This window comes from Podarcis cretensis, assembly GCF_951804945.1.
Source record: "Podarcis cretensis genome assembly, chromosome: 4".
NCBI classification, from domain to species: domain Eukaryota; kingdom Metazoa; phylum Chordata; class Lepidosauria; order Squamata; family Lacertidae; genus Podarcis; species Podarcis cretensis.
Window position 1 is genome coordinate 62,495,214 of NC_137173.1, and position 24,655 is coordinate 62,519,868.

Here is a 24,655-nt window from a genome sequence, read left to right on the forward strand (position 1 = left end):
TCAAGCAAGGGCACTATGCTACATCCACTAACTGAAATGGTGGGAGGAACAAAAAGCCACAGCAGAAAAGGTACTTCAAAATGGCAACTAATAAAATCCTCTAACTCAGCACTGGAGGTGGGGGGTGGGGAAAGAGATGGTTATCACTGGTACAGCCTTTATGCAGTATGTTTTGAAGTCTTTTGAAAGACTACTTGAAGCAGCATCAAAGCAGCAAGGCACAGATTGAAATGAATCTGTTTGAAAGCCACGTCTTTGGCCTATTGTACTGCGATTATAGGAAAGTAAATAACAAAACCATATTTAAAGGATTGCATCAGTGGAATACAGCATAGGCACAGGATAATAGTCTCCTGCTGCTTGTTTGATGCATGACTAGGGAAAACCAACGAAAAGATGCTGAGGTTTCATTATCAAAGTAAAATACATTGTGAGCTGATGTGTTGAAATGACTTTACTGCGGCTACACCAGATCATTAATGAAGTAGGTGGGGCCACCAGGCGTGGCAATACTTGGGTGTGCAATGCAACATAGTATTATTGAGCAGCTGCATTGTAATTGGCATCAGGAATAAAGCTGGGGTTTCAGGCCAAGAAGAAACATGCCTGTTCTTTAGAAGGTACATCTTTTAAAGTAAGATGTGCTATTAAGAATAAATTGATTTTTCACAAGCATATTTTGGACACATTTCCTATCTGTACTATTTTGTGACACACACATGCAGAGGAGTAAAACTCTTTTTTGAACTGCACATTTTACAGCATGGTAGCTTTTATATGTAAAATATGACTATTCTTTTGAAGCTCGTTAACAAAAACATTCTATTTGGTTTTACAATAATGTAACTTATTTTATTTTAGTTATTTATAAGTTATTACAATTTTGTCACTTTGAATGCCATTTATGCTTGTCTACAGAAGTTAATCCAAGTTTAAAACAGCCTCCTGTCTTTGCTATGGAAAAAGAAATTTGAATGCATCTGTTCACTACCACCCCATGCTTCAGGTAGACTTGTCCACCTTTCAAAGGAAAACAAAACCTGGAAATATCACTTGTGTGATCATGCATCACTCTTTTAAAACAAACAAATTATTATTATTATAATTATTACCATTATTTATTACTTTCGTATACTGCCCTTCATCCAAAGATCATGGGGCAGTTCACAACATAAAAATACAAGATGAGAACACATAATAAAATAAACACAAACCAATAGCCTTCCTCCCACAAACACATTTAAAAGGTCATAGAATGCTAATCAGCCAAAGGCCTGGTTATAGAAAAGCATTTTTGCTTGGCACCTAAAGATATGTAATAAAGGTGAGCCTCCCTAGGGGGAGTATTCAACAAATGGGGAGTCACTGCAGAAAAGGCCCATTTTTGTATTGCCACCCTCTGGACCTCTAATGGAAGAGTCATACGAAGAAGGGACTCAGATGATGATTGCAGGGTCTGGATCGGTCTATACGGGGAGAAGCAGTCCTTGACACACACAGCAATTTTTAAGAGACATGAAAGTCCACTGAGGATGGGGAGAGATTGGTCATGGCATTTCAAGGACCAAACTTACCAGCACCTTAAGGAGTTGGATTTTGCTACAGACTTATAGTACCAGTATCTTTTAATCTCCATTCTGGAGAGAAAATAGTTTGAGCAGACCACACCCATTTCACTCAGATAAAACAATATTACAGTGATGGCAAGAGTCAGCGGCAGATATCCTGAGAACTGAAGCAGACGGAAGCTCTCAAAATGGAACATAGTTGCTCCCTTTTCCCTGTGCCCTTTGAAAAGCCTTTCCAGGGGGTGTACCTTAACAGCATGGGATAGGCCATATGGGCTGCTGGGTTGCCCAAACCTAAGTGGAGGCACCTTGTGCAAGTAGCATTTTACTTGGATAAGGAAACCACCTGATTTTTGTCCATTTCCCTTTTCTACTGCACCCCCCATCCCATGTCATTCAGGTGAGTCCCCTGACCCTCTGAAGAAGCATTGCACGGTGCAGGAGAGACAGAGAGAATTGAAGATAATTCCTCAATTATCTTCCTTCTACTCCTGGTTCACAGAATCCAAGCCACTTCCCAAAGACTTTTAGCAGGCATTGGAAGGGAAGTAGATTCCATTAGAGAATCTTCATCTGAAAGACATGGGTGAAAAGTCTTCATCTGAGATAATGAATATGGATCAGTACAGTAAGGGACACAAATGCAAATATAATTTCTGGATGTCAGGCATTTGAATGTGAACCTAAAAGAGTTGACTGAAAGATGGTCCTTGCTTCTGTGAGCCTATTTCTGAGAAAGGAAGGTCATAACTGAAAGGGCAAGGGCCCGGCACTAAGGTCACAGAAAGACCCTGAGAAAGCAAGAATCATGATAAAAGGAACACAGGGAATCCAAAAGAATTTATTTGTATGAACAAAAGCCTCAGGAAAAGCACAACAGCAGGGTTATATGCCTTTTATATATCCGTTGGAACAAATGCAACTTTGAAGTTGCCAATACCAAAAGAGGGAGTAAGAAAAAGAACTTTGCCATGGAGCCCAGCTTAGGTAGAGTGGGGAAAAAGCAGCCGGAGGAAAGACTACCAGCATTTCATAATAGTTTATATTGGGCCTTTCAAAAATCACATTGCTTTACAGTGCTGATGTTGAACTACTGTAGTGTGTTAATGAGCCCTTCCTAGTCCACAGGTTCTATTTATAGTTAGCAATACAGTGGTGGCAAATATTGTGATAGCTTTATTGTCTATATTTACATAACATGTCATGAAGTGAGTCAAGGCAATAAAATATGAATATTTAAGTCCAATTTTAAAGTCACATTGTATGTGCAATTAAACCTTATTTCTGCAAGCAACATTCCACGTACCCAGTCATAGTGATACCATGCATGTTAACTAATGCAACAGAACAGAATAGTGTGCTATCAGTATCTTGACACCATCAGTAAATAAAACATATACATGCTGGGGATTACTGCTAGATACCACAGTTAAGGAAAATGGGAAATGTATGACAAAGAGTTCCATTGCCCAGGAGCAACACAGTCTTTTCCGCTAATAACTAATTTGGGTAGCTGAAAGAAAACAGGGCCATCCAAATGTAAGAGATAAACTTCTGCATACTTCAGAACATAAGAAGAGCTTCCTGGATCAGTCCAACATTCTGTGCCAACCAGATACCTGTGAGAAACTTGCAAGCAGGGTCTGATCACAAGAGCAAGATTTTAAAGGTGAACTAGACCTACTTAAGCCCCTGACAATCTATAGCAAGTAGTCTGGAATGAGACCTAGAATTGGAGTGATGCCTTTCCCATCTCTGTCTCTGTTACATTTTGAGATAATACTTCTTATTTCAGCATTTCCCTTGTGCTTGGCATCAATGTTAAGTCCAACATTTTCAAAATACCTATGTAATCACTTAGCTTAATTTACCTTGAAATGTCCCAATTTAAATATTTTCAAAGAATAATTATGAACCTGATGAGTAAAAGTATTACTTTGTGGTGCTCATGCAGTTATTTAAGGGCTGCAGTTGTTTGCTTACTTAAGGCTAGAAAGAGAATTTGTGTTGAGTTCTGAAAGTTACAGGCTTTAGCACTTTCTAGATGAAAGCATAAGCAGGTGTTGATAGTGAACTTAATACATGGTCCATTTTCATCCCCCCCCCAACCAACCCCCATATATTTGCTCTCTATTTTATATTTAAAGAAAGACATATTATTATTGCAGTTCACTGGGCATTGTGATCTGCGGCTCTGTGATCTGTGGGTGTGGGGCATAATCTCATGTTCTGTTTTACCATATTGAAGACAGACAAGGTGAGATGTGGGAGATCCATGATAAGATCTCTCAAAGTTTCCTCCCATGCTGTTTCCTCACTTGAAGTACCATATGCATACCACTGCTTTCCCCAAAAGGGTTTGAGCCTTTGGCAGCATTGCAACTGAACCCTTACAAAGGCCTGAGAGGTTTGCAAGTATTCTATGTGAACATTTGCAAAGTGTCTGCCATCTTCTCCTCTTGCCCCAAGGCCCAGAAATTTATAGGTAGAAGAAGAAGAAGAAGAGTTTGGATTTGATATCCCGCTTTATCACTACCTGAAGGAGTCTCAAAGCGGCTAACATTCTCCTTTCCCTTCCTCCCCCACAACAAACACTCTGTGAGGTGAGTGAGGCTGAGAGACTTCTGAGAAGTGTGACTGGCCCAAGGTCACCCAGCAGCTGCATGTGGAGGAGCGGGGAATCGAACCCAGTTCACCAGATTACGAGTCTATCGCTCTTAACCACTACACCACACTGGCTCTCAAGAGAAGATAGCTGTAGTGTGCAATATCGGGCTCCATTAGTGCATCTTTTCCCACCAGGAACTGGAAACAGAAATCCCAGAATTCTCAGCAGGATACAGGTGGTTCACATATCACAAATGATGTCCCCCTCGCCCACCCCTGAAATTATCAGACTTGTAGTCGTGGTTACAGTTGCCAGCAGGAAAAGGCACTCTATCAGGGCTTGAATCACCAGCTGCTGCCCTCACCTTCTCCTGCCCAAAGTAAGTCTTACATCTTGGACAAGTGGGATGTGGTGGCTCAGTGCTTCTGGCACCTCTAGATCAATAATCATGTCAGCCCTTCTGCAGAAAAGAAAGCCAGGTACTTGTATTGTCCCTGTAACAAAATTATTGTATTTTGATTATAGTTTGTATTTAAGAAGAATGTTCTAGATTTTATAAATACTTTTGTAATCTGTAAATGAAATATGTGTATGTTTTATATGTAATTGTCCAGCAATCACTTTCAGCAAAGTACGGGAATACATTTATCATTGTAATAATCAGTGGAAATTACCCTGGAACAGTGTCACAGAGGCTTATTATTATTATTATTATTATTATTATTATTATTATTATTATTATTATTATTATTTTCACACTCCACTCATCTGTCTGGGTTTCCCCAAACACTCTGGGCAGCTTACAGCAACATTATATGATATGCCATTTTTTGTTGGATGCCTTATTTTCAACAGCTGCTCATCAAATAGATGACACTACAGCCATGTATATTTCATGGCCATAGCTGGTTGTTTTGACACCAAAACATTGCTGTCAGGATCATGGTTTGGGCAGTCTTGGTAGACCGTAAGGCACGGGTTTCATTCTAAAACTAAGGATCAAAAGTTAGAGCTCTAAGCGTCATGGAATCATAAATAATAATAGACACAGGAAGAGATTAGGAACATCATCAGTTCAGTACGAAAGTCAATAGAGATGCAGAATAGGAATAGAGCTGCTCTGTTAATTAGGAGAAATGTGTGACAAATAGTACGTCTTAAAAACGTACCAAACAGAGTGTACAGTCTTCCTGATACACTACAATCTTCAAATGAAGTAGGTGTGTGTGTAATATTGCTGTTTGCAGAACTGTGACATGCAAGGAAACCAGGCCTAGATTGATTTTACGCTCTGTGGATGACTTTGCAGCAGGCAGTGAACTGTTTTTAATGTTACAGAGACAGATGTTGTCTATGCAGTAGATGTATACTGTAGCTGGTAAAAAAAAGTAACTCTCGTTAGCCATATAGATTTTTGCAGTCCTTACAAAATTCCATTTGTGTGACTTGAGGTAATAAAGCACAACTTCAAACTTTGAAACCTTTATAGAAGATTTGCCACTCTCTGAAGTCTAGGAAGTACAAACATTTTATTCTCTGTGTATGTGCAAGACAGTCTGCATTATATTTGAAAACAGAATGACAATAATAACAATATTTAGGCACAAACACCAAAGTTCACAGTTGAATGGTACCTTTTTTAAGGATCAGCCAAAGTGAGCTTTTGAATTTTCCAGAACTCTCCGTCAGGCAAGATACTTCATGGTTGGTGCGACAAGGAAAAACAAATACAAAAATTGGGCTAGATGTTCTGATTCTGAGACCAGTTTGTAGGCTCACTTCCTAGATGGAGGCTGCATGCTGAGTGAACCCCTCCAAGGCCCTACATATAACTAGTTACACACTTAGGATTCTGTGATAAAGAAGCAAAGGCTGCTTTCCTCATTGTTTCGGAAAATTTGGCTTGTAACCGAGATCAGTCATGAAAATGTAACAACCAGGTTCCTCGGCAGGCAGAGGGGAGAAGAGAAACATGGCAGTCTTTATCAGTGGTTAGTTTTGGAATATAAAAGAGTCAATTAAAGGCAAATAATGGAGTATTACCTAGTGGATGGCAGGAGCACAACCCTTAAATTGCAAAATCAATTTCCAGGTGTTAGAAGATTATCTCCCTCTATTTGTAGATTCCACCCACCCTGAACAGCTAGAGTCATAGTTCTTCAGGACACATAATGAGTAAAGGTAGCTCTGTTGATCGATAAGAAGAAAGAAAAATGCCAAAGTCCACAGATGTGTAATACCATTAATAGAACCTACCCAAAGTCGCAGGAATGTGCAAAGCATCCGAGTTCTCCAGAACTCTTAAGCAGGCAAGTGCTTCAGAAACAGCTATTGCACTGATTTTAAGATTTTGGAATCAAAATTGACATTTCTGCCCCCCTCTTGTCTAATCAAACAGATGTGCTGAAAATAGTGTCCCACAGTTAGGAGTTAATGGGTAAATAGGGAAACCATTACTCCATCTGTAGGACTATTCCAAACAAACAAAACCCTAAAATTCAAAAAGAATTGCAACTTTAGCTTGTTTTAATTTATCATATGTCATTATGCTAAAATGCAAAAGAATGTAAACTGTTTTGCAGCTTACTCTGTTATCGCGTTATATATTTTTGCCAGTTATGAGGAAATTACAGAGCAGCAATATCATTTTATTCTCAACACTTCTACAAATATTTTATTTCTTTTTAAAAAATTGACTAAGATGAAGCTTAAGTGGCATTGGGAGTCAAATAGGATCTACCATTATTTAGGTAGTTGAAGGAGTTCTCTCATTACTCTGCATCCAATAACGGGACCAGCATTGTGTGTAATTTGATATCCAGGTGCTATCATGTCATTTGGTAATAAATTTCATTTCTACTATTTACGATGCTCTCTCCTTCATTGGAAGTTTTTGAGCAGAGGTTGGATGTCTGTCTGTCGTGGATGCCTTAGTTGAGATTCTTGCATTGCAGGGGGTTGAACTAGATGACTCTTGGGACCCATTCCAGCTTTACAATTTGATGATTCGATGGATAAATTTTATGCAAACTAATTTAAATGAATGAGTACGACTAAATTGGTTCCATTACTTTCACTAGGTCTGCTCTGCATAACATTTAGCTGAATGCCGCTCTAGAAACAATCTTAGTTCCTGAAGCTGCTTCCCTATTTACCACTTTTTTAAAAATCAAATATCAAAATGAAAAGCATACAGGGAAAGTGCTATACTTCTACAGAAATGGCTGAGAACAACAGTGGATGAATAGAATTCACTTGTGCACTGCAGTATTCAAGTATCATATACGTATGAAGCTCACTGAATAATCTTGGGCCAGTCTGAGTCTTTCAGCCTAACCTGCCTTGCAGTACTATTGGGTGGATAGAATGGAGACTGGGAGAATCATGTTGAAATGGAGATGGGGAGAATTTCTTGTTAACTCACAGCTTTATCTAAAGGTTGTATCTCATTACATTGTTCATGAATTAACTGCAGTTTTCATTTGATAAATTTACCACACCTCCCTGTGCTTACAAAACACACAATCACTTAAAACTAACATTTATGAGCAATATGCAGAGTGTAAACGTAAGGATTCAATGTAAAGTGCTACCATCCTGATCCTGTCATTTGGTGGATGCCTGGCAAGGGTCCAATTTTCATATGCAGTTCCATCACTTGTCAGAACTATCCTAGTCACATCAAGGGAGCCATTTGCATTTCTTTGTATTCACCATGAATGGAACAATCCTAAGGCACAGGAGTGCCATACATAGCACTGCATCTAATTTCAGTAATATACAATTAATTTTAAAATAATATAAATTATTTTAAAATATTAATATATAAATTAGCACATAGTTGACCTCTTAGGGTGAAATATATTGTTATGCTTTGTTTTGTTTTTAAAAAGCAATACTTGCATGTTGTAATAATCATGAAACATTTTAGTATTCCTTTTTTTAAGTTGAAAAGAGTAATATGCAACTATTTTAATGAGCCACAGAAGTTTGAAATACATTCCTCTTTCCTAATCAACATTTCAGATAGTTTCTGGTGTGCCTGATAATACATTCTTTTACATTGAGCAGTACCATAACAGAAAGGCACTTTCGAATATTCTTCTGCAAATAGGAAATTGTATCTATCTTGAGCAAGTAATACACAGGGGGGAGCTCTCTGGCCATATTAAAAACCATTTTCCATACAGTCTCCTTTGATTGACTACTAAAAATGGTCTTACTAGGAATTAAAGATACATGTCTATTACCTAGACTAGCTTTGTAATGGATGGTAAGCCTCTACTGGTATCCAGAGATAAGAAGCATCTGTTTGCAGTGTTTGGGCTTGTGCCAGAAATGAGATCATGATTCTTAGAGCAGAGTTGAAATAGGTACCACATATTTTTGTTAACTCAAATTTATGCAAGGCTGGCATCACCCAGCAGAGCAAAAACTGCACGCTGGGCAGCCTCAGCACAATCTGTTGATGGAACATTAAATCCAGTTATGCAGAACGTCACAGAATTGTTTTTTATTTCCAAGGCATTTAGTTCCAGTGAAGATGACTGCTTGCCTTCATTAAAAACAAAAAAACAAAAACAAAAATGCTTGCTACATAAGATTATGTGATAGTAAGTTTTGACTAGATTAATTCACAAATAGGGGAGATAATGCCACTTCAAGAAATGCTATAATTACCTGGCATATATATTTATGTACATGATATATGGATGCACTAGGGATGACCACTTTTCTGCTCTTGAGGAACATGGCAACCTGTAGGTTAAATGCCCTATTCAGTGTATGAAGAATAAAGTTTCTCAGCTAATTCAAATATTCCATGATACTGTTGCATCTAACATAAAACACTGCTATAGGAAAATACATACATAATGTATCTTAATAATAATAATAATAATAATTTATTATTTGTACCCCGCCCATCTGGCTGGGTTTCCCCAGCCACTCTGGGCGGCTTCCAACAGAAATGAAAAATACACTAAAATATCACATATTAAAAACTTCCCTGAACAGGGCTGCCTTCAGATGTTTTCTGAATGTCAGGTAGTTGTCCATCGCCTTGACATCCGATGGGAGGGCATTCCACAGGGCGGGCGCCACCACCGAGAAGGCCCTCTGTCTGGTTCACATGTATTGAGGCATTTTGTCTGCTAGTTGTTTCTTGTTTGCTAATGTGTTTTTAAAAGATGTTAAAACCAGAAAATAAAATGGATGAAGATACCCCAAGTTCCACATGTTCTAAGTGGAGGGATTTTTGTGTGTTTTTTGGCTTTAAAAAGAAATCACTTGAAATTTACTCATAGTATTCAGCTGTATTTTGTTTAAAGGGTAATTACAGGTGAATTTCATTAGACTTTGAATGTGATGTGGTGCTTAAAGTGCTGGAATTTGTAGGGACCACAACACTATTTCACAGCCTCTGTGCACATTTGGATTTTTATGTGCTCACACCAGCATCTTCATTATATCTTATTAATAAACTCTATAATATATGCATTTGACAATGGAAGCAAAAAAGGAACATGAGCTGGTAAGTCTTTCAATTCTGACAAGAAAACCAAGGTATTACTTTGTTTGATGACAATTAATCAACTAAGAGGAAAATGTAGAAGACAAGGCAGCAGGAAGCAAGGGCCGCGGAAGCCCTAAAATTTCTGTCCCAAAAGACAGGCAGCATGCTTCTTCAGTTTCTTATCGTTTCTTTAAGTTTAGTAGTTGAAGAGGTTTTTGCATTTATCTTTGCAGCTGAATGAGTTCAATTTCACTCAGATTAGAGTAGAAATTTCTGAACAGCAGGTTAATCCTTCCTGCCTTCATGGGCAACTGAGCAAACAGACCCATATCAGTGTGGCCAAGTGTAAAATTGTAATTCCAGAGATTAATGTTGTCTTTCCTGTTTGCATTGAACTTGACCTCCATGTCTCTTTTATTTGATTTTATGTTTCGTTTTTGTTTTGTTTTTTGTTAACAGCTTCTGTCCAGGGCCCCTGGGAGAGGGCAATATCGCCAAACAAAGTGCCCTACTACATCAAGTAAGTATCAAACTATTATGATTAAATGCTTGGGGCTGTCAACTAATTATCTTAGCTTGCCTTGAAACAACTGTGAGGATTCTACTCTTTTTGGAGCCTACTGGTTCATACTGGATGTTTAAAGTGTAGCCTCCACTTCCATCGATAGCATAGAAAAAGATTTACATATAACAAAGAATTCTGAGGATTCATTGGGGTTAAAAGACAGTATAATCACCAATATACATTTGAAATGCAATTTTAAAAAGTTCAGAATTCAAGAAGAATGATAATGTGTATTGGTCCTTTCTTTGACTGTATATGTCTGTTCAGCTACCATTGCTTTAAACATCTTGCACCTTATTTTGCTGCTTGATAATAAAAAAGAAAATCAGTATTAAAAGATACTGCTCCTAAAATCTACCCTAGACTGAATTTTGCAAGGGGGTGGAGTTTGGGGTGAAATCAAAATACCCTCGCCCCCAAAGAGGCAGATTCCAGCTCTTTCAAAAATTATTTACACGTTGGCATAGCTAACTGGTAGTACTTTCAGTTAGGGATCAGAGCATGCAAAGCAGCCTCTTTTTCTGTTCAAAATTAAACATTTCAAGTCATAGTTGAATAGATCATAAGAGTGTTGGCTTCAGTGTGATATGCATTATATAGTTCTCTCACTGGTTGGACAACTCATCCATGAAAAGAGTACCAGAGAATGGGACAATTTCCTGTGACACACATTTAATTTTTATAGTCTATTCAACTATCACTTTTACAAGCTTTTTGATTTGTGTAGAAAGATCACTTTTTAATTCACCTATTTATTGCATTTGGGATCTCACAAAAAGGACTTCTCTGTAGTTTTTACTTTGTTGCCAACATGGGTAGAAAGAGCTTAATAATGCAGTCACCCTACTTTTTATAATTTATCTCATCTTAATATTAGAATTCAATATATTGACGTGTTAAATGTGTACAATTAAGTATTTTTTAATTTGCAGATTTTTCAGTGCAAATCATTTTTATCATGTGCAGCAGCATTTTGCATTAATCTTTTGTTGTGCCCACACATCTTGCATAACTCAAGACCATTAGCTGTTGTTTGAAAATACGGAAAATTTACATCTTAAGCTGGTGTCCAGCCTTTATATTGCTCCTGCTCTATGTCTGATTTCTTTGCTATTGGTCTTTAAATTCTCAAAGGAGTTACCGTACATTTCTTGCCTGTTCAGAAAGCAAACATCATATCTGAACGTTTTCTGAATTTGGACATGATTTTCTGCTGCAAAGCAACATAAATTGTTGATACTGAACATAAGAGCATATGTTGAGAGATGTCTTTCTTGCATATTTGATTGTTCATGTGTGCTTTTCTCATTTTCTTCTTGATGCTTGGAATTTTGGATTTTTTTTTTACCTAACTCATCAGTTCTACATTTTCAGTGACAGATCACTTTATGAGTTCATAAATCAGAAAATAGTTGCTTCAAAAGCATAAACAACATCCTCTTTGGTGTCTCAATGCTAGGCAACATCAAGCCACTTGGTTTTGACAGTTACAGCATCATATTTATCTAGTTGATTAATTAACAGCATCCAACAGTCATTAAAGTTTCTGCATTGTGGTTAAACTATTGCAATTTGCAGGAGGAAGAAAATAGAAACACAACACTAGCTGGGATTAAAGAGGCCACAACTTTATTAAAGGAATGTGGCGTGTCTATTAAGTCCAGCCAAGGGATTGATTATAACTCTTTCTGTTGCAAGCCCTGAGGAGATTGGCCTAGGCCAGGGGTCTGCAACCCGCGGCTCCGGAGCCGCATGTGGCTCTTTTACACCTTTGCCGCGGCTCCGGGGCGGATACTAGCGAGGGGAGGAGGCGCATTGTGCGCCCCGACACTCCCCACTGTGGCGGGCGTTGCACTGGCTGTGACATCGCATGGGGGCGGTGCGTGCGTTAGTCACGCACCGTCCCGACGTCACCTTCCCGCCCGCCCGCCCGCTACATTGTAAGGGGCATGTACGCTGGTCACTGCATTGAAAGGGGGCATGTACACTGGTCACTGTTTTGAAGGGGAGTGAAGAACACACACACACACAAAAAGGTAACTTGTTAATTTAACGTTTATTTCTATGAGGAGGAGTAATTCTGAAGGGTCAAACAAAGAAATAATAAAAAAGTGACAAAAAAGTTATTTTTATAATGACTAGTTTTATGGCTCCCAGTTTTTTTCCTTCGGAAACGGGTCCAAGTGGCTCTTTTTGTCTTAAAGGTTGCAGACCCCTGGCCTAGGCTTTCAAGCAAGCTAACCACCTGGCACAACTTTACTCTCCATCCACTCCCTTGTGGGAAGAAGTAGATTTACCACTGGTGCCTCCACAACCCTGATGGTTGTACCATGCCTTTATTACCAAACATCCCTACTTGTGGGCCACTCAGCCTTGAGTGCAGTTTAATTGTGGCTTTGCCATAGGAGCAGATCAGCTGTTGTATGCCATAGTGATGCCTACTTGTCATGTTCCTTTTAACAAATACCACACCATTTGTGAAGCATTATCTGCTTAGGATGGTGTTTAGGAGTTCTTACTAGAATCTCCAAAAAAATACCTTAAACAGAGAGTGCTTCCGTTATCATGTTACTATGTTGTCTGCATTGGTATCTTAGGGACTATTATTGCTGCCAGCTTCAATAAGGTGAGGCAGAAAACAAATAGAGATGTAGGCTTAACCCATTCACTTTCGTCATTTCCCAACCTTGTTAGTAAGCATATGACACTTTCTGTTTGGGTCTGAAATGTATTACTTTTTTTCTTACCATAGTGTGAATTCATATTTCTGCCATCTCTGTGGTTAACAAGCAAGTTAGGTGTGGACCGATCAGTCTATTTGTCAGTTTATATGTTTGGTCCATGTCACTGGCACATGTATTAAAACATCAATCTGTTCTTCCCTGTTTATGCTTTAAGATGTGAATTAAAAAAAGAAATCCACTCAGAAATTATAATTTCATTAGATATCAAAGTAAATATCTTCTAAACATATATCTTTAAATATAACAGGTTTAAATGCATTTCAATACCTATCTAAGTCAAGAACTGAATTGTAACATTCAGAGAATAACAACAGCCATTATATCACTAAGTTCCCATCTGCTTATTAGTCCAGGAGGTGCAGATCAAGTCTGAAGGCCAACCTAAGGTTCCCCAAAGTACAAAAAGTACTTAGGAAAAATGCCCTAAAGGGGAAAGCCCCCAACCACCCCCATTAAAATTCAGTGGCACACAATATTGATAGATTTAGTGGGAAATAACCAACAACCAGGTTTGGGAGGGAATGGAATCAGGTAACTGGCAAGGGAAGTAGAAAGACATAGAGACATAGAGCTAAATAAGGTACAAGGAGAACCAACTTATTGTCTGGACAGGTCGTTTCCAGGAGAGGAGGAATGGGACTATAGCAGGCATAGGCAAACTCCGGCCCTCCAGATGTTTGGGACTACAATTCCCATCATCCCTAGCTAACAGGACCAGTGGTCAGGGATGATGGGAACTGTGGTCCCAAACATCTGGAGGGCTGGAGTTTGCCTATGCCTCGACTATAGGATCCCTCCATAATTTCTTTTGAGAAGCCAGGTTCAACAGGCCTCTTCCTTAACTGTCCTCTATCAGCAGCTGTTCTGTAATGCTATAGAAGTGAGAGAGATGGGGATACATACCGTATTTTTCGCTCTATAACATGCACCTGACCATAACACGCACATCGTTTTTAGAGGAGGAAAACAAGGGAAAAAACATTCTGAATGAAACAGTGGATGTATCATTTTTGGGCTTCATGCTGTGGCCACAGACATGTGATCTGATGGTGAATTTGGGGTGACCCAATGCAAAAATCCTGAGAATTCCTGTGGATCCATGCTTTGTAACCACGTTTTTGCACCATTGCAGCCCCAGGCAACAGTGGGTGCGTGATTTTTTTGGTGCAGGCTGTAGCCATGGACATGCTATGTGATTTGATGGTGAATTTGGGGTGACCCAATGCAAAGATCCTGAGAATCCCTGTGGATCCATGCTTTGTAACCACATTTTTGCACCATTGCAGCCCCAGGCAACAGTGGGTGCGTGATTTTTTTGGTGCAGGCTGTAGCCATGGACATGCTATGTGATCTGATGGTGAATTTGGGGTGACCCAGTGCAAAGATCCTGAGAATCCCTGTGGATCCATGCTTTGTAACCACATTTTTTCACCATTGCAGCCCCAGGCAACAGTGGGTGCGTGATTTTTTTGGTGCAGGCTGTAGCCACGGTCATGCTATGTGATCTGATGGTGAATTTGGGGTGACCCAATGCAAAGATCCTGAGGATCCATGTGGATCCATGCTTTTTAACCACGTTTTTGCACCATTGCAGCCCCAGGCAACAGTGGGTGCGTGATTTTTGGGGGGGCAGGCTGTAGCCATGGACATGCTATGTGATCTGATGGTGAATTTGGGGTGACCCAATGCAAAGATCCTGAGGATCCATGTGGATCTATGTTTTGTAACCACATTTTAAGTGGGGAGCGAAGGAAAAACAAAGAAGGGACATGAGAGGGGTGTGCAGAGAAGCAGCTGGCTAAGAATGCAGGAGAGGGATTTAACGGGAGGGAGGAAAGAAAGGCAAAAGTTTCCCCCCACCCAAGCCAGCCATCTCTCTCCCTCCCTCCCTCCCTCCCTCCCTCCCCCTCTCTCTCCCTCCCCCCCTCTCTCCCTCCCCCTCCCCCCTCTCTCTCACTTCCCCCCTCTCTCTCCCTCTCCCCCAGCAGCACCCGAGCACAGAGAGGAATTCCCCTCTGCTTGCCTGGAGGGGAGGGGCTTTCCCTGCTCTTTGTTCCGTTTCAGCAAACACAGCAACGAAACAGAGGAGGGTGAGCAGTAAGACCCTGAGGCAGAATGCAGGAAAGCAGCCGCTTCCTCTTTTCAGTTTTCCCTTCTCCGTGAAGTGCCGCGATTTGATTTTTGCCTGATTTTTCGGCTCCAGGGACCACACATTCACTCTATAACACGCACAGACATTTCCCCTTCCTTTTTAGGAGAAAAAATCTGCGTGTTATAGAGGGAAAAATACGGTAATTTCATGTTAAGAAACAACCATCTTTTAGTAGCCATTCCATCGGGTTTTTGTGCAGAGAGAGACATGACTGCAGGGCCCCTCCATTGGCTATGACATTTCCCCCCGTTCCTACTTTTCTAAGCCTACCCCATCCCTCAATATATTGCAATAATATGCTCAGATATATATGGAAGCCAGCCCCAAAACTAAACCCTTTGTTGTTATATAGCTTAGCAGGCAAATGTATAGGTTGAAAAGAAGAAAGACATCCTTATTTCCTTCACCCTTCCATAAAATGCACCACATGGCAAAAAGCCTGAAAAGAACATCAAGGGTCCTACCCCAGGCTGATAGGATCTCTGAACAAGAGGACTTTTACTGAGTGCTGTTATATCACTTGCTGCTTCCGAAAAATAAAAATGCCAACATCATACAACCTGTTAAAATGGTTTTTCCGCTCTTGCCATGTGGTAGTATATTGCCTACAAAATTCTTATGACAATTGCAGGATTATCATCTTTTTCAGCTGTTGCAATCTGCAAGGACTGTGTTCAACTTTTATGAAGCTATTCCCATATGGATTGGCCAAATAAATCAAGCAGATTCCCTTTGCTTCTTTTCCTAATGATTTTTTTTATATAAAAAAATGCTTGCTTTACATTATAAAAGTTGCATTTGATTACAATGTCCGCTTGGACACCCAGGAAATGCCTGCCTGGTAAATAAGGTAAATAATGAACTACAGGACATAGTATCAAGAGAAACTAAACAATATATCATAGGTGTTTAGCTATACGTACTGTACAGAAAAAAATGCCAGCTACAGTATTATTTTTTTCCTATCAGATCTTCCTTTGCTTTGCTTTCCTTGCAGCTCCCCAATCTAGTCTTTTTGTCACCTTCAACATCTTATACTTCCTAGATCACATATTATCTTTGGTGCATAATTTACAAATAATCCCATTTCTCCTAAGGCTAATACACTACATAGGCTTGCATCAGTTCAAAGTCCTGTGGAAAGAAGCATATACGGTAAGCAGAGTAGGCTTCTGACACTCTTTTATTTTAGCCAAGCCTTAATTTGTGCATCTGTACATAGAATAGTTGATAGTGTCCCTGAACCAGTGTAGAGTACATTTCCTTCACCACTAAATAATTATAGAGGCTTCACACTTCAGGGATTAAGAGTAAGCGTTTCCAGGTGTGAGTGCCATGCTTCTGGATAGGGCTGTGGCCTGACAACTTATTTTCTGTACATTTACTGTTTAGTACCACATGTGCACACTCCTGCAACTATTCAAGCATCCCTAAAAGCAGGAGGCATTTTCAGTTTTTTAAAATATACATATTCAGAGCCATGCATCAACTCCTCGGCTCACCCTTCTCTGCAGCACTTTCTTCTTGTTGTTCAGGCTCCCAGAGAGTGGAAAAATCAGAGACAGCTCTGGATTTCTTTGGCCACCCCTTCCATCTCTGTGCCTTGCAGCTGGGCTCCTGGGTCACTTCCAGTTTCCTGTAGCCTATCAATGGTATGGCCCTCATCTCGCATGGCCATTCTCTCCTCTCCATGGAGGCATCTCAGCCACTCTGCTCCATTTGATTCAACTGCTGGCACTGGCACCCACTTTTTTGCTGTTTCCCTCTCTTAAGCTGCTCAAGGGGTGTTGCTGTTCTTCCCACCATTTCAACTCAGGAACACCTCGCTCACAGGCCCTCCTCCAAGAAACACAAATCCCACTGTTGACACCAGCGTTGCACGCCACCCCAATCTCTGATTGGTGCAACATTCCAGGGGTTCCAGGGGTTTAATCAAGGTCCATGTTTCCTTTTGGAAATGAGGCACAATGGAAACTGTGGTGTTTTTAGGATATGTGGTTTATGTACACATAGCTCAGTTGGTTATAGTGTGGTGCTGAAAACACCAAGGTTGCAGGTTTGATCCTCATAAGAGACACCTGCATATTCTTACATTGCAGGGGATTGGACTAGATGATCCTCAGCATGTCTTCCAATTCTATGGTTCTGTTTACAACCTGAGTCTACGATGGAGGGGTTCAAAGCATCAACACCCCAAAAGGAACTTGTTTCTCCCGAAATCACAGCTTTATTTTCAAACAGAAATCAAACACCATACTCTGCCTGCTGCTTTGCTTCTTGGTCACATGATTCCAAACTCTCTACTCTGGCTTTAATCTATTGAGGGAGAGGGTCCCGCACATTTGCTGCCTCACACCAAGTCCCTTTGATCCTTTGTTCCGTTTATAGCCCATCACCTAGGCAATCACATCAACACAGAAGGCTAGCCTGGCTTAATTAGCTTTTAACACTTGTAATATCCAAGGATTAGACATTTCTAGCACACTTTCTAACACCCCAAGCCTTAATTAAATTTACTTGCTGAATCTGAGGATCATAGTGGTCTGGCACCCCACAAACGCATAACACATACATAGGCAAACTTGGCCCTCCAGATGTTTTGAGACTGCAGTTTCTATCATTCCTGACCACTGATCCTGTTAGCTAGGGATGATGGGAATTGTAGTCCCAAAACATCTGGAGGGCCGAGTTTGCCTATGCCTGGCATAACACTATATTGATTCCACTTTACCAGTCAAACCTTTCACCGCGCACCTCGAGTAGCACTGTGATGCCATGTTTGCAATATTTAAGTAGGGAAGCTACATTTCCCACTGAAGGCAGAATAACCAACCATGAGCCATCTGTTGATGTTTCTGTTAAATGTGTGCCATTTGATAGTTTCCTGTTGCTTAAGACTGACACTTAATTTAAAAATCCTTATCTATTTATCTAGTAGTACAAACAGGCAGAGGCGGAGCTAGCTGCTCCAGCACCCAGAGCAGTGCACATGCTGTGCACCCGGGGTAGGGCTAGCCGCCTGCGGGGGCAAGGCAAGCACCCCAGGGGGGCACCACCCATAGCAAGCGGCCCAGGGGGCGGCGCAGCGATGTCACCTCCCCGAATGACACCTGGGGCAGACCACACCCACCACATCCCTCTTCCTCCGCCAGTGGAAACAGGTCCCAGGACTGAGGTCTTCCTCAAATGAAGCCTTGCAGCCTATGCTCCTTGACATGGTATCACGAGTTTCTCTCTTTGTTCTAATCTCTGACTTCATCCTTCTTCAATTATATCTAACTCAGTAACAATACTTGCCTTTGGCTCTTCATGCTGTGCATGTTCTTCCAACTGGACATGGCGGGGAGGAGGGAGAATCTGCACAGGAACCGTGCAGTATGAAATTATTTTTCTTTCCAGTACTTTTCTCTAAATTATTTCCCTCATAACCTTTTTTGTTGTTGTTCGTATTCAAATTATAACAGTTGAGTGACTTTGGCCTCCTGGGGGAAATAACACCAGATGGATCTTCATGAGCATGGCTGTGTCTCTTTGATAGGGATCCATATGTAACTTTCCATACAAATTAAGCCTTGTGATGATAACATTGTAAAAAAAAAAGTAAACACAAATTCCCACTAACTCTGCTAACCTACTCATAGATTTCCAATCATGTTCTCTAGCTTTCTGTTGAGCACCAACAACTTTGCATATAACCATTTGTTTTTATTTTGGCATTCTCTCTTTCTATTCTACCTCTATTTTATTGTCTTTTATTGACACAGAGATTGTGCTCAGCATTACTAAAAGCATGTTTACACAACATCTTAATTAATTTTCAGTATGCTTCCCAGAGGTGAAAAAGGTACTCAAGTTTGCCACTCACATCCATAGCATGTACTTGAAGCACATTTAAATCACATGGCTATAGTATCTTGTTAACTGTATTTTGTTAAAGGTGCTAGGAATTGTAGCTCTGTGGTATGTAAACTACAGTTACCAAGATTCTTTCGGGGAAGCTGTATGCTTTAAATGTGCTTTAAACATATGTTGTGGATGGGCCATAGAAGACTGTCTTGTAGAATTTCATATTTAGAAATCAGCAGTAATGAGCAACCTTTTGAAAGCTCCCCTCAGATTGCCCAAATCCACCTCCTCCCCTCCTAAAACCTGGAATAATTCAGTTAATTTTTCTGTGCCAATCCAAGTGCTCTGGAAAACTACACACACACACACACACACACACACACACACACTACTGTTTTAGAAAGCTGGAGCCTCTTTTCTTCCAGGTGTATTGTTCTATTAGTTTGTATGGGGTTGGGAAGATAAGGAGGCACTTATGAAAAAAATACCCATATCAAGTCAAAGTCTCAACAACTTCATCTGAAGCATGTTTCCAAGCATATTGTACATGTTGAAAAATCTAGTCTTATGAGCAACAGCTCTATTACATTAGTGTGAGGTCCTGAGCATACTATATACCTTTTGAACATTAACTACATTGAAAACTGTGTTTGAAAAATGAGAGAAGCAGCTATTTTTAAAACCTTGTCTTGTAAACCCCTTGCCCTTAAACATTTCTTTCCAAAGATTTCTTATTTCAATTACATTCAGAAGTGGACTTTGCATGATTTTCCAGAAAAGCAAAAAACTGATTAATCATAGACATTGCAGTTAGCTAACCTGTATATTTGAAGCATATTGAATACTGAAGTTCTAAAGTTATTTCTTATAAGACAGACTACAGCAGGGGTCAGCAACCTAAGGCCCATGGGGATTGTTTAACCAGCTTACGAGCCACCCCCAACCGAGCCACCCACTCGGTGAGTCCCCATGCGCTACGCTAAACCGGTGCAGCGTGGCGCGGGGACTTGCTTCCGTGGCACCAGAAATTGAGTCTGCGCAGACGCCGGAAATCACATCTGCACAGACACTGGAAATCTCTCTCTCTCTCTCTCTCTCTCTCTCTCTCTCTCTCTTTCTTCTCTCTCTCTCTCTCTCTCTCTCTCTCTCTCTCTCTCTCACACACACACACACACACACACACACTCCAGCCCACAGAGGGATCTTCGCTGGAGTGAACCGGCCCAGGCGAGGTAAACCTTGCCGACCCCTGGACTACAGCAACATGTTGCAGCATATCCCTAGACTCTTTTTCTTTCCCTATTGGACAACATATTACTAAAGGACTCAGACTGGAACTACCTGTCAGCTCTGAACCTGAATATTTTACTGTTATATAGCTTAGAGAAGGAGCAGGGGCACCAACTTGGGCCCCAGGTTGTAGGTGTCCAGTGTGTGTGACATCACATGCCCTGCAGCCTCAGAACCTGACTTTCTGTGGCACCAGAAGTCAGGTTCCAAGGTCTCATAGGGCCTCGCTAGGTGTTACGTTGGGAGCCCCCCAATTTTTGTTGTGGGGGCTCAGGCCCCCAGGGCTCCCTAGAAATGGTGCCCCTGAGAAGGAGTATAGTATAAGCTTCAGGATACACTGCATGGAACTCTCAGTCTCTCCCTGTTGATTTTCTCCCTACTGACATTTTCAATATGAACACTCTACCATAGACTTAACTGATAGTCTTGTCTAATCTACCTGCCTTTCAGTTCCTTGAGACACACACTCCCATGGTGGAATGAAAACTGCCCGTAGTTATCAATGCAGAATTAAAGGACTATAGTGTAGCTGTGAATGGATAGCAGCATGCCCTCCCACACCAAGCAAAGGGTGGCTATAAAGATACAAATTCATTTATTTGCCATTTAGTATGATGCAGAAGTTTCTTCTCCAGATAGTGAGCTTTTAATTTACAAACTTATATAGTTCTGCATGCTTTGGGGCTCCCTGAGTATGAAGAAAACAGTACCTATTTTTTAGATATTTGTTTTGTTTCCAAAATGATATTCCAATTCTAAACGATTAGGAGTTTAAATTATTAATATTCATTAAAATGAAATGTGCTAGCTTAAGTTAACTGCTGTCTCAGATAGGCAATGATATGTCAGTATTTGTAGGCAGGAAAAATGGTAGAAATGGTTTTTTAATAATTATAAAATCAATTGAACAATTTAAGATCTGCCTTGAACTCTGCGGCGAAATAGAGCAGCAATTGGGCAGACTATTAGTTTCTAGAGATGTGGAAGTGATCTTGTCCTTCTAATTGTGTGAGATAAATATTCTTCTACCAGTAAAGACCAGCTAGTTTCTCAAGGGTTTTCTAGCCTTTAAAATCTACCTGTTAAGACTTGAACGAAGACCTCAGCAACTCAACACTGTGCTTCTAAACTGTGGTATGCACCATTGTCATGCTTGTGTTATTGGCATCTGTTGGGTCATGTCTTTTAGACAAACATTTAGACAAACATTATTTCTTTTCAAGTGTCCACATCCTTTCTGAAAATAAATAAAGCTCTGGTCCCTCCATTTATGCTACTGATGAATACACTACACATTGATCTGACCAGCTTCAGCATTTCAAATACTTTGTTAACTTGCTTGGCAAATTTCAATTTAATATTTATTGTGCTTACAAAAAACTATGCTATAAAACTATACAAAACCCCAGAGTCCAGCTGTTTCAGTGTGGTATTCTGAGGCAGGCCTTTCTTCATGAGATGCAACAAGTAGCCTGTTTTTGCAATGCCTGTGTTGTTGTTTTTATAGAGGTTATCAGTTTGGTGAGAAATCACTGTCTAAGTTCAGAAGAGTAAAAGGCAAAGCTGTTGAAGCAGTTGGTATCCCCTAGCCATGCAGTACCCGATTCTTGCAGAGCTCTCTTGAAATATTGATTGATTTAGGTCTATGGAGGAAGAGCTGCCACTTTGAAAACAAAACAAACGGGCGTGATGTTTTTGACAAGGATGGGAAATATGCTACCCATAGTGCTGCATCAGAATCTTGGACTTGCATGAAGTCTAAGGGGGTTGGGAGGCAAAAGTAAAGGCAGGTTGTACAATAGTAGTGGCCGTGGCATGGGAGCAAGAAAGGATGGGCACAGAATGGGAAAGTGGTAGTTTAAACCAATAGCAGAAGTTTGAGTATAGCAGGGTTGGAGGGAACTGACATGAGCTTTTTGGTGTTAGTTTCTCTGTTTGTACCTATCTCTGCTGTTTCTTCTTGTTAAAACTAGTCTGTTTTTAAAAACAATCTCTCAGTGTCCATCCGTGCATTACTTAAACCTCTGCTTTTGTTTTAAATCTTAATTTTCCTCTCAGTTTTTCTTCATCACTGCTTTATTCAAACTCCTCCTGTTGTTGAAAACTACCATTTCCCACTCAGTTTCCTCCATCCTTTCTTTACTCAAACTTCTGTCGTTGTTTTAAACTACCACTTTCTGCCTCTCATTTTTCCTCCTTTCCTCTATTATTTCTCATATGGTTTGTTTAGGACACCCACATTATATTTTTATCTAATTTTATTCCAGGGGACAGTTTGTCTTAACCTCCTAGCCCCTTTTAGCAGAATCTTGAATTGGTGGGGATTTATTTCATGGACTAATAACTGATGTTTAACATGTTGCAGTGCACTCGTTTAAGTCAGCATAGCTCATTAGCTGCAGTCTTAACTTTACAGATTTATACTAAGTATTTGGTCCCTTGATTTCTGCTCCAGTGTGCCATTCAAGGCCAAGGCCATTGATACTTATGGAATTATCCACAATATGATTTGACCTTGCTTTTTTACTGTCCAGTAGGTATAGTATATCTCCCGAGCAATTGACCTTATTTAATGGTAAAAAGGATAAAATACATTTCAAGCGTAGTAATCACTTTGACAAATGTATAGTGATGGAAACTGACAACAACCATAAAAATGTTAAGTAACTTTAAGCACTGTAGACTAAAATGATAATGCACTAATTCTTTTGCACTGTTGGCATTTACAGTAAGCAGTGTTAAGTTACTACTCTTGCATATATTTGTATGCTACGTGACTTCCATTTCACATTTGCTCAATTTACTAATAAGCTGGTAAACATGAATCTAAGGCTCAATCTAGCTTGTAAAAATTGGGTTATATTAATTCTGCTTCATGCACCATTATTTAGAAATTACAGTCAGTCTAAGTGCAAGATTGCAGAAGGGGAAACAAATGAAAAATATTCAGTGTAATTAAACCAAAGGAATGAACATTAATTTTAACCTAATTATATCCAGCTATTTATCATTTGTTTTCCTTTGGCTTGTGTGAAATATCACAGAACAGTAAAAGTATTCCATCGTGTAATGAATTTATGAAGTACCGAAACATAATACAATCTTAATGTTTCCAAACATATCAGGGGTACCGAATGTCACACAGTTTGCACACACATTTCAGTGAAAATTGTTTATGCAATTCTGGTGCTATATGTAGTTGTATGCCACCCCATCCTCCAAGCAGTGTGAGATTCCAGGGGTTCCAGGTGCTCACCCAGGGTTCGGGAATCCTATTGGAAATGTGGCACAGCTGAGACTGTGGTGTCCTTATGACATATTGTTTATTTGCACCTATATACAACCTGAGCCTACAGTGGAGAAGTTCACAGCATCAGCACCCCAAAAGGGTCTTGTTTCTCCCCTAGCCACAGCCTTGGTTTCAAACAGAAATCAAACATCATTCTCTCTCTCTCTCTCTCTCTCTCTCTCTCTCTCTCTCTCTCTCTCTCTGATTTTCCAGACTCAACCTTTCTCCCCTAGGTCACACCACGGTGAACACTCAGTTCTGCCTTGTCTTCTAACTACCTCAGAGCTGGAGGAGGGGCCCCACTCATTTGCTGTGTGGCACTGAGCCCTCTCACCTTAATGGTTCATCTCCCAGGCAATTACCTCACCAGGAAACTGGCCTGACTTATATTTTAACTCATGCTGAATCCAGGAGTTCAGTGTCTGACACCCAGTTTAACATTCAAAGCCTTGATTAAATTATAACACTTGCTAGGTCCAGAGATTATAGTGGTCTGGCACCCACAAACTCATAACATTATGTTCATTTGACTAATTAAATATTTTAAAATACAATATAATCAAAATGGAAAACATTACCATGATTCAAATGTCCTTATTTCAGTATAAGTAAACTGACATATATAAAATGTTGCTTTGTTTTATACAATTCATGCTAAATTGTTACTTAAAATATAGTATAAAAACTTATAGTATAATTTCTCAGTAGCTATTCATAGATGTATAAGGAAATGCCCATACAAATAAAACAATTTTCAAAGAAGGGAAGAAAAATACAACAATGGGAAGGAGAGGAAGGTGGGTTGTGGTGTGTCAGACAGACATTATAGAAGAAGTCAGTGTAGGCTACAGTTACATCTGTTGGGCACTATACTGACAACTATAGAGCATAAGTCTCAAAAAAAGTTATTAGGTGTACAGTTAAATCATACAGTGGAATCCATTCTTGAGTCAGTGGTTATATTTGAACAATAGGGGTATGTATTTGAATCTTATACTTGGATTCCTTCATCTTGAAATCATTAGAAAAACTGGAGTGAAGAGTAGTCAGGAAGAGCTATCTCTATTTTTCTATGTTT

The 24,655-nt window shown here is 40.0% G+C and overlaps 1 protein-coding gene across 11 annotated transcripts in view; it reads left to right on the top strand.

Moving 5' to 3' along the window:
- Positions 1-24,655, top strand: part of DMD (dystrophin) — a 1,027,161-nt gene that overhangs the window by 893,339 nt on the left and 109,167 nt on the right. For all 11 annotated transcript variants that reach the window (XM_079972189.1, XM_079972196.1, XM_079972191.1 and 8 more), the window contains one exon: positions 10,151-10,211. In XM_079972189.1, coding sequence (XP_079828315.1) covers positions 10,151-10,211 — 61 coding nt within the window. The remainder of the gene's footprint in view (positions 1-10,150; positions 10,212-24,655) is intronic.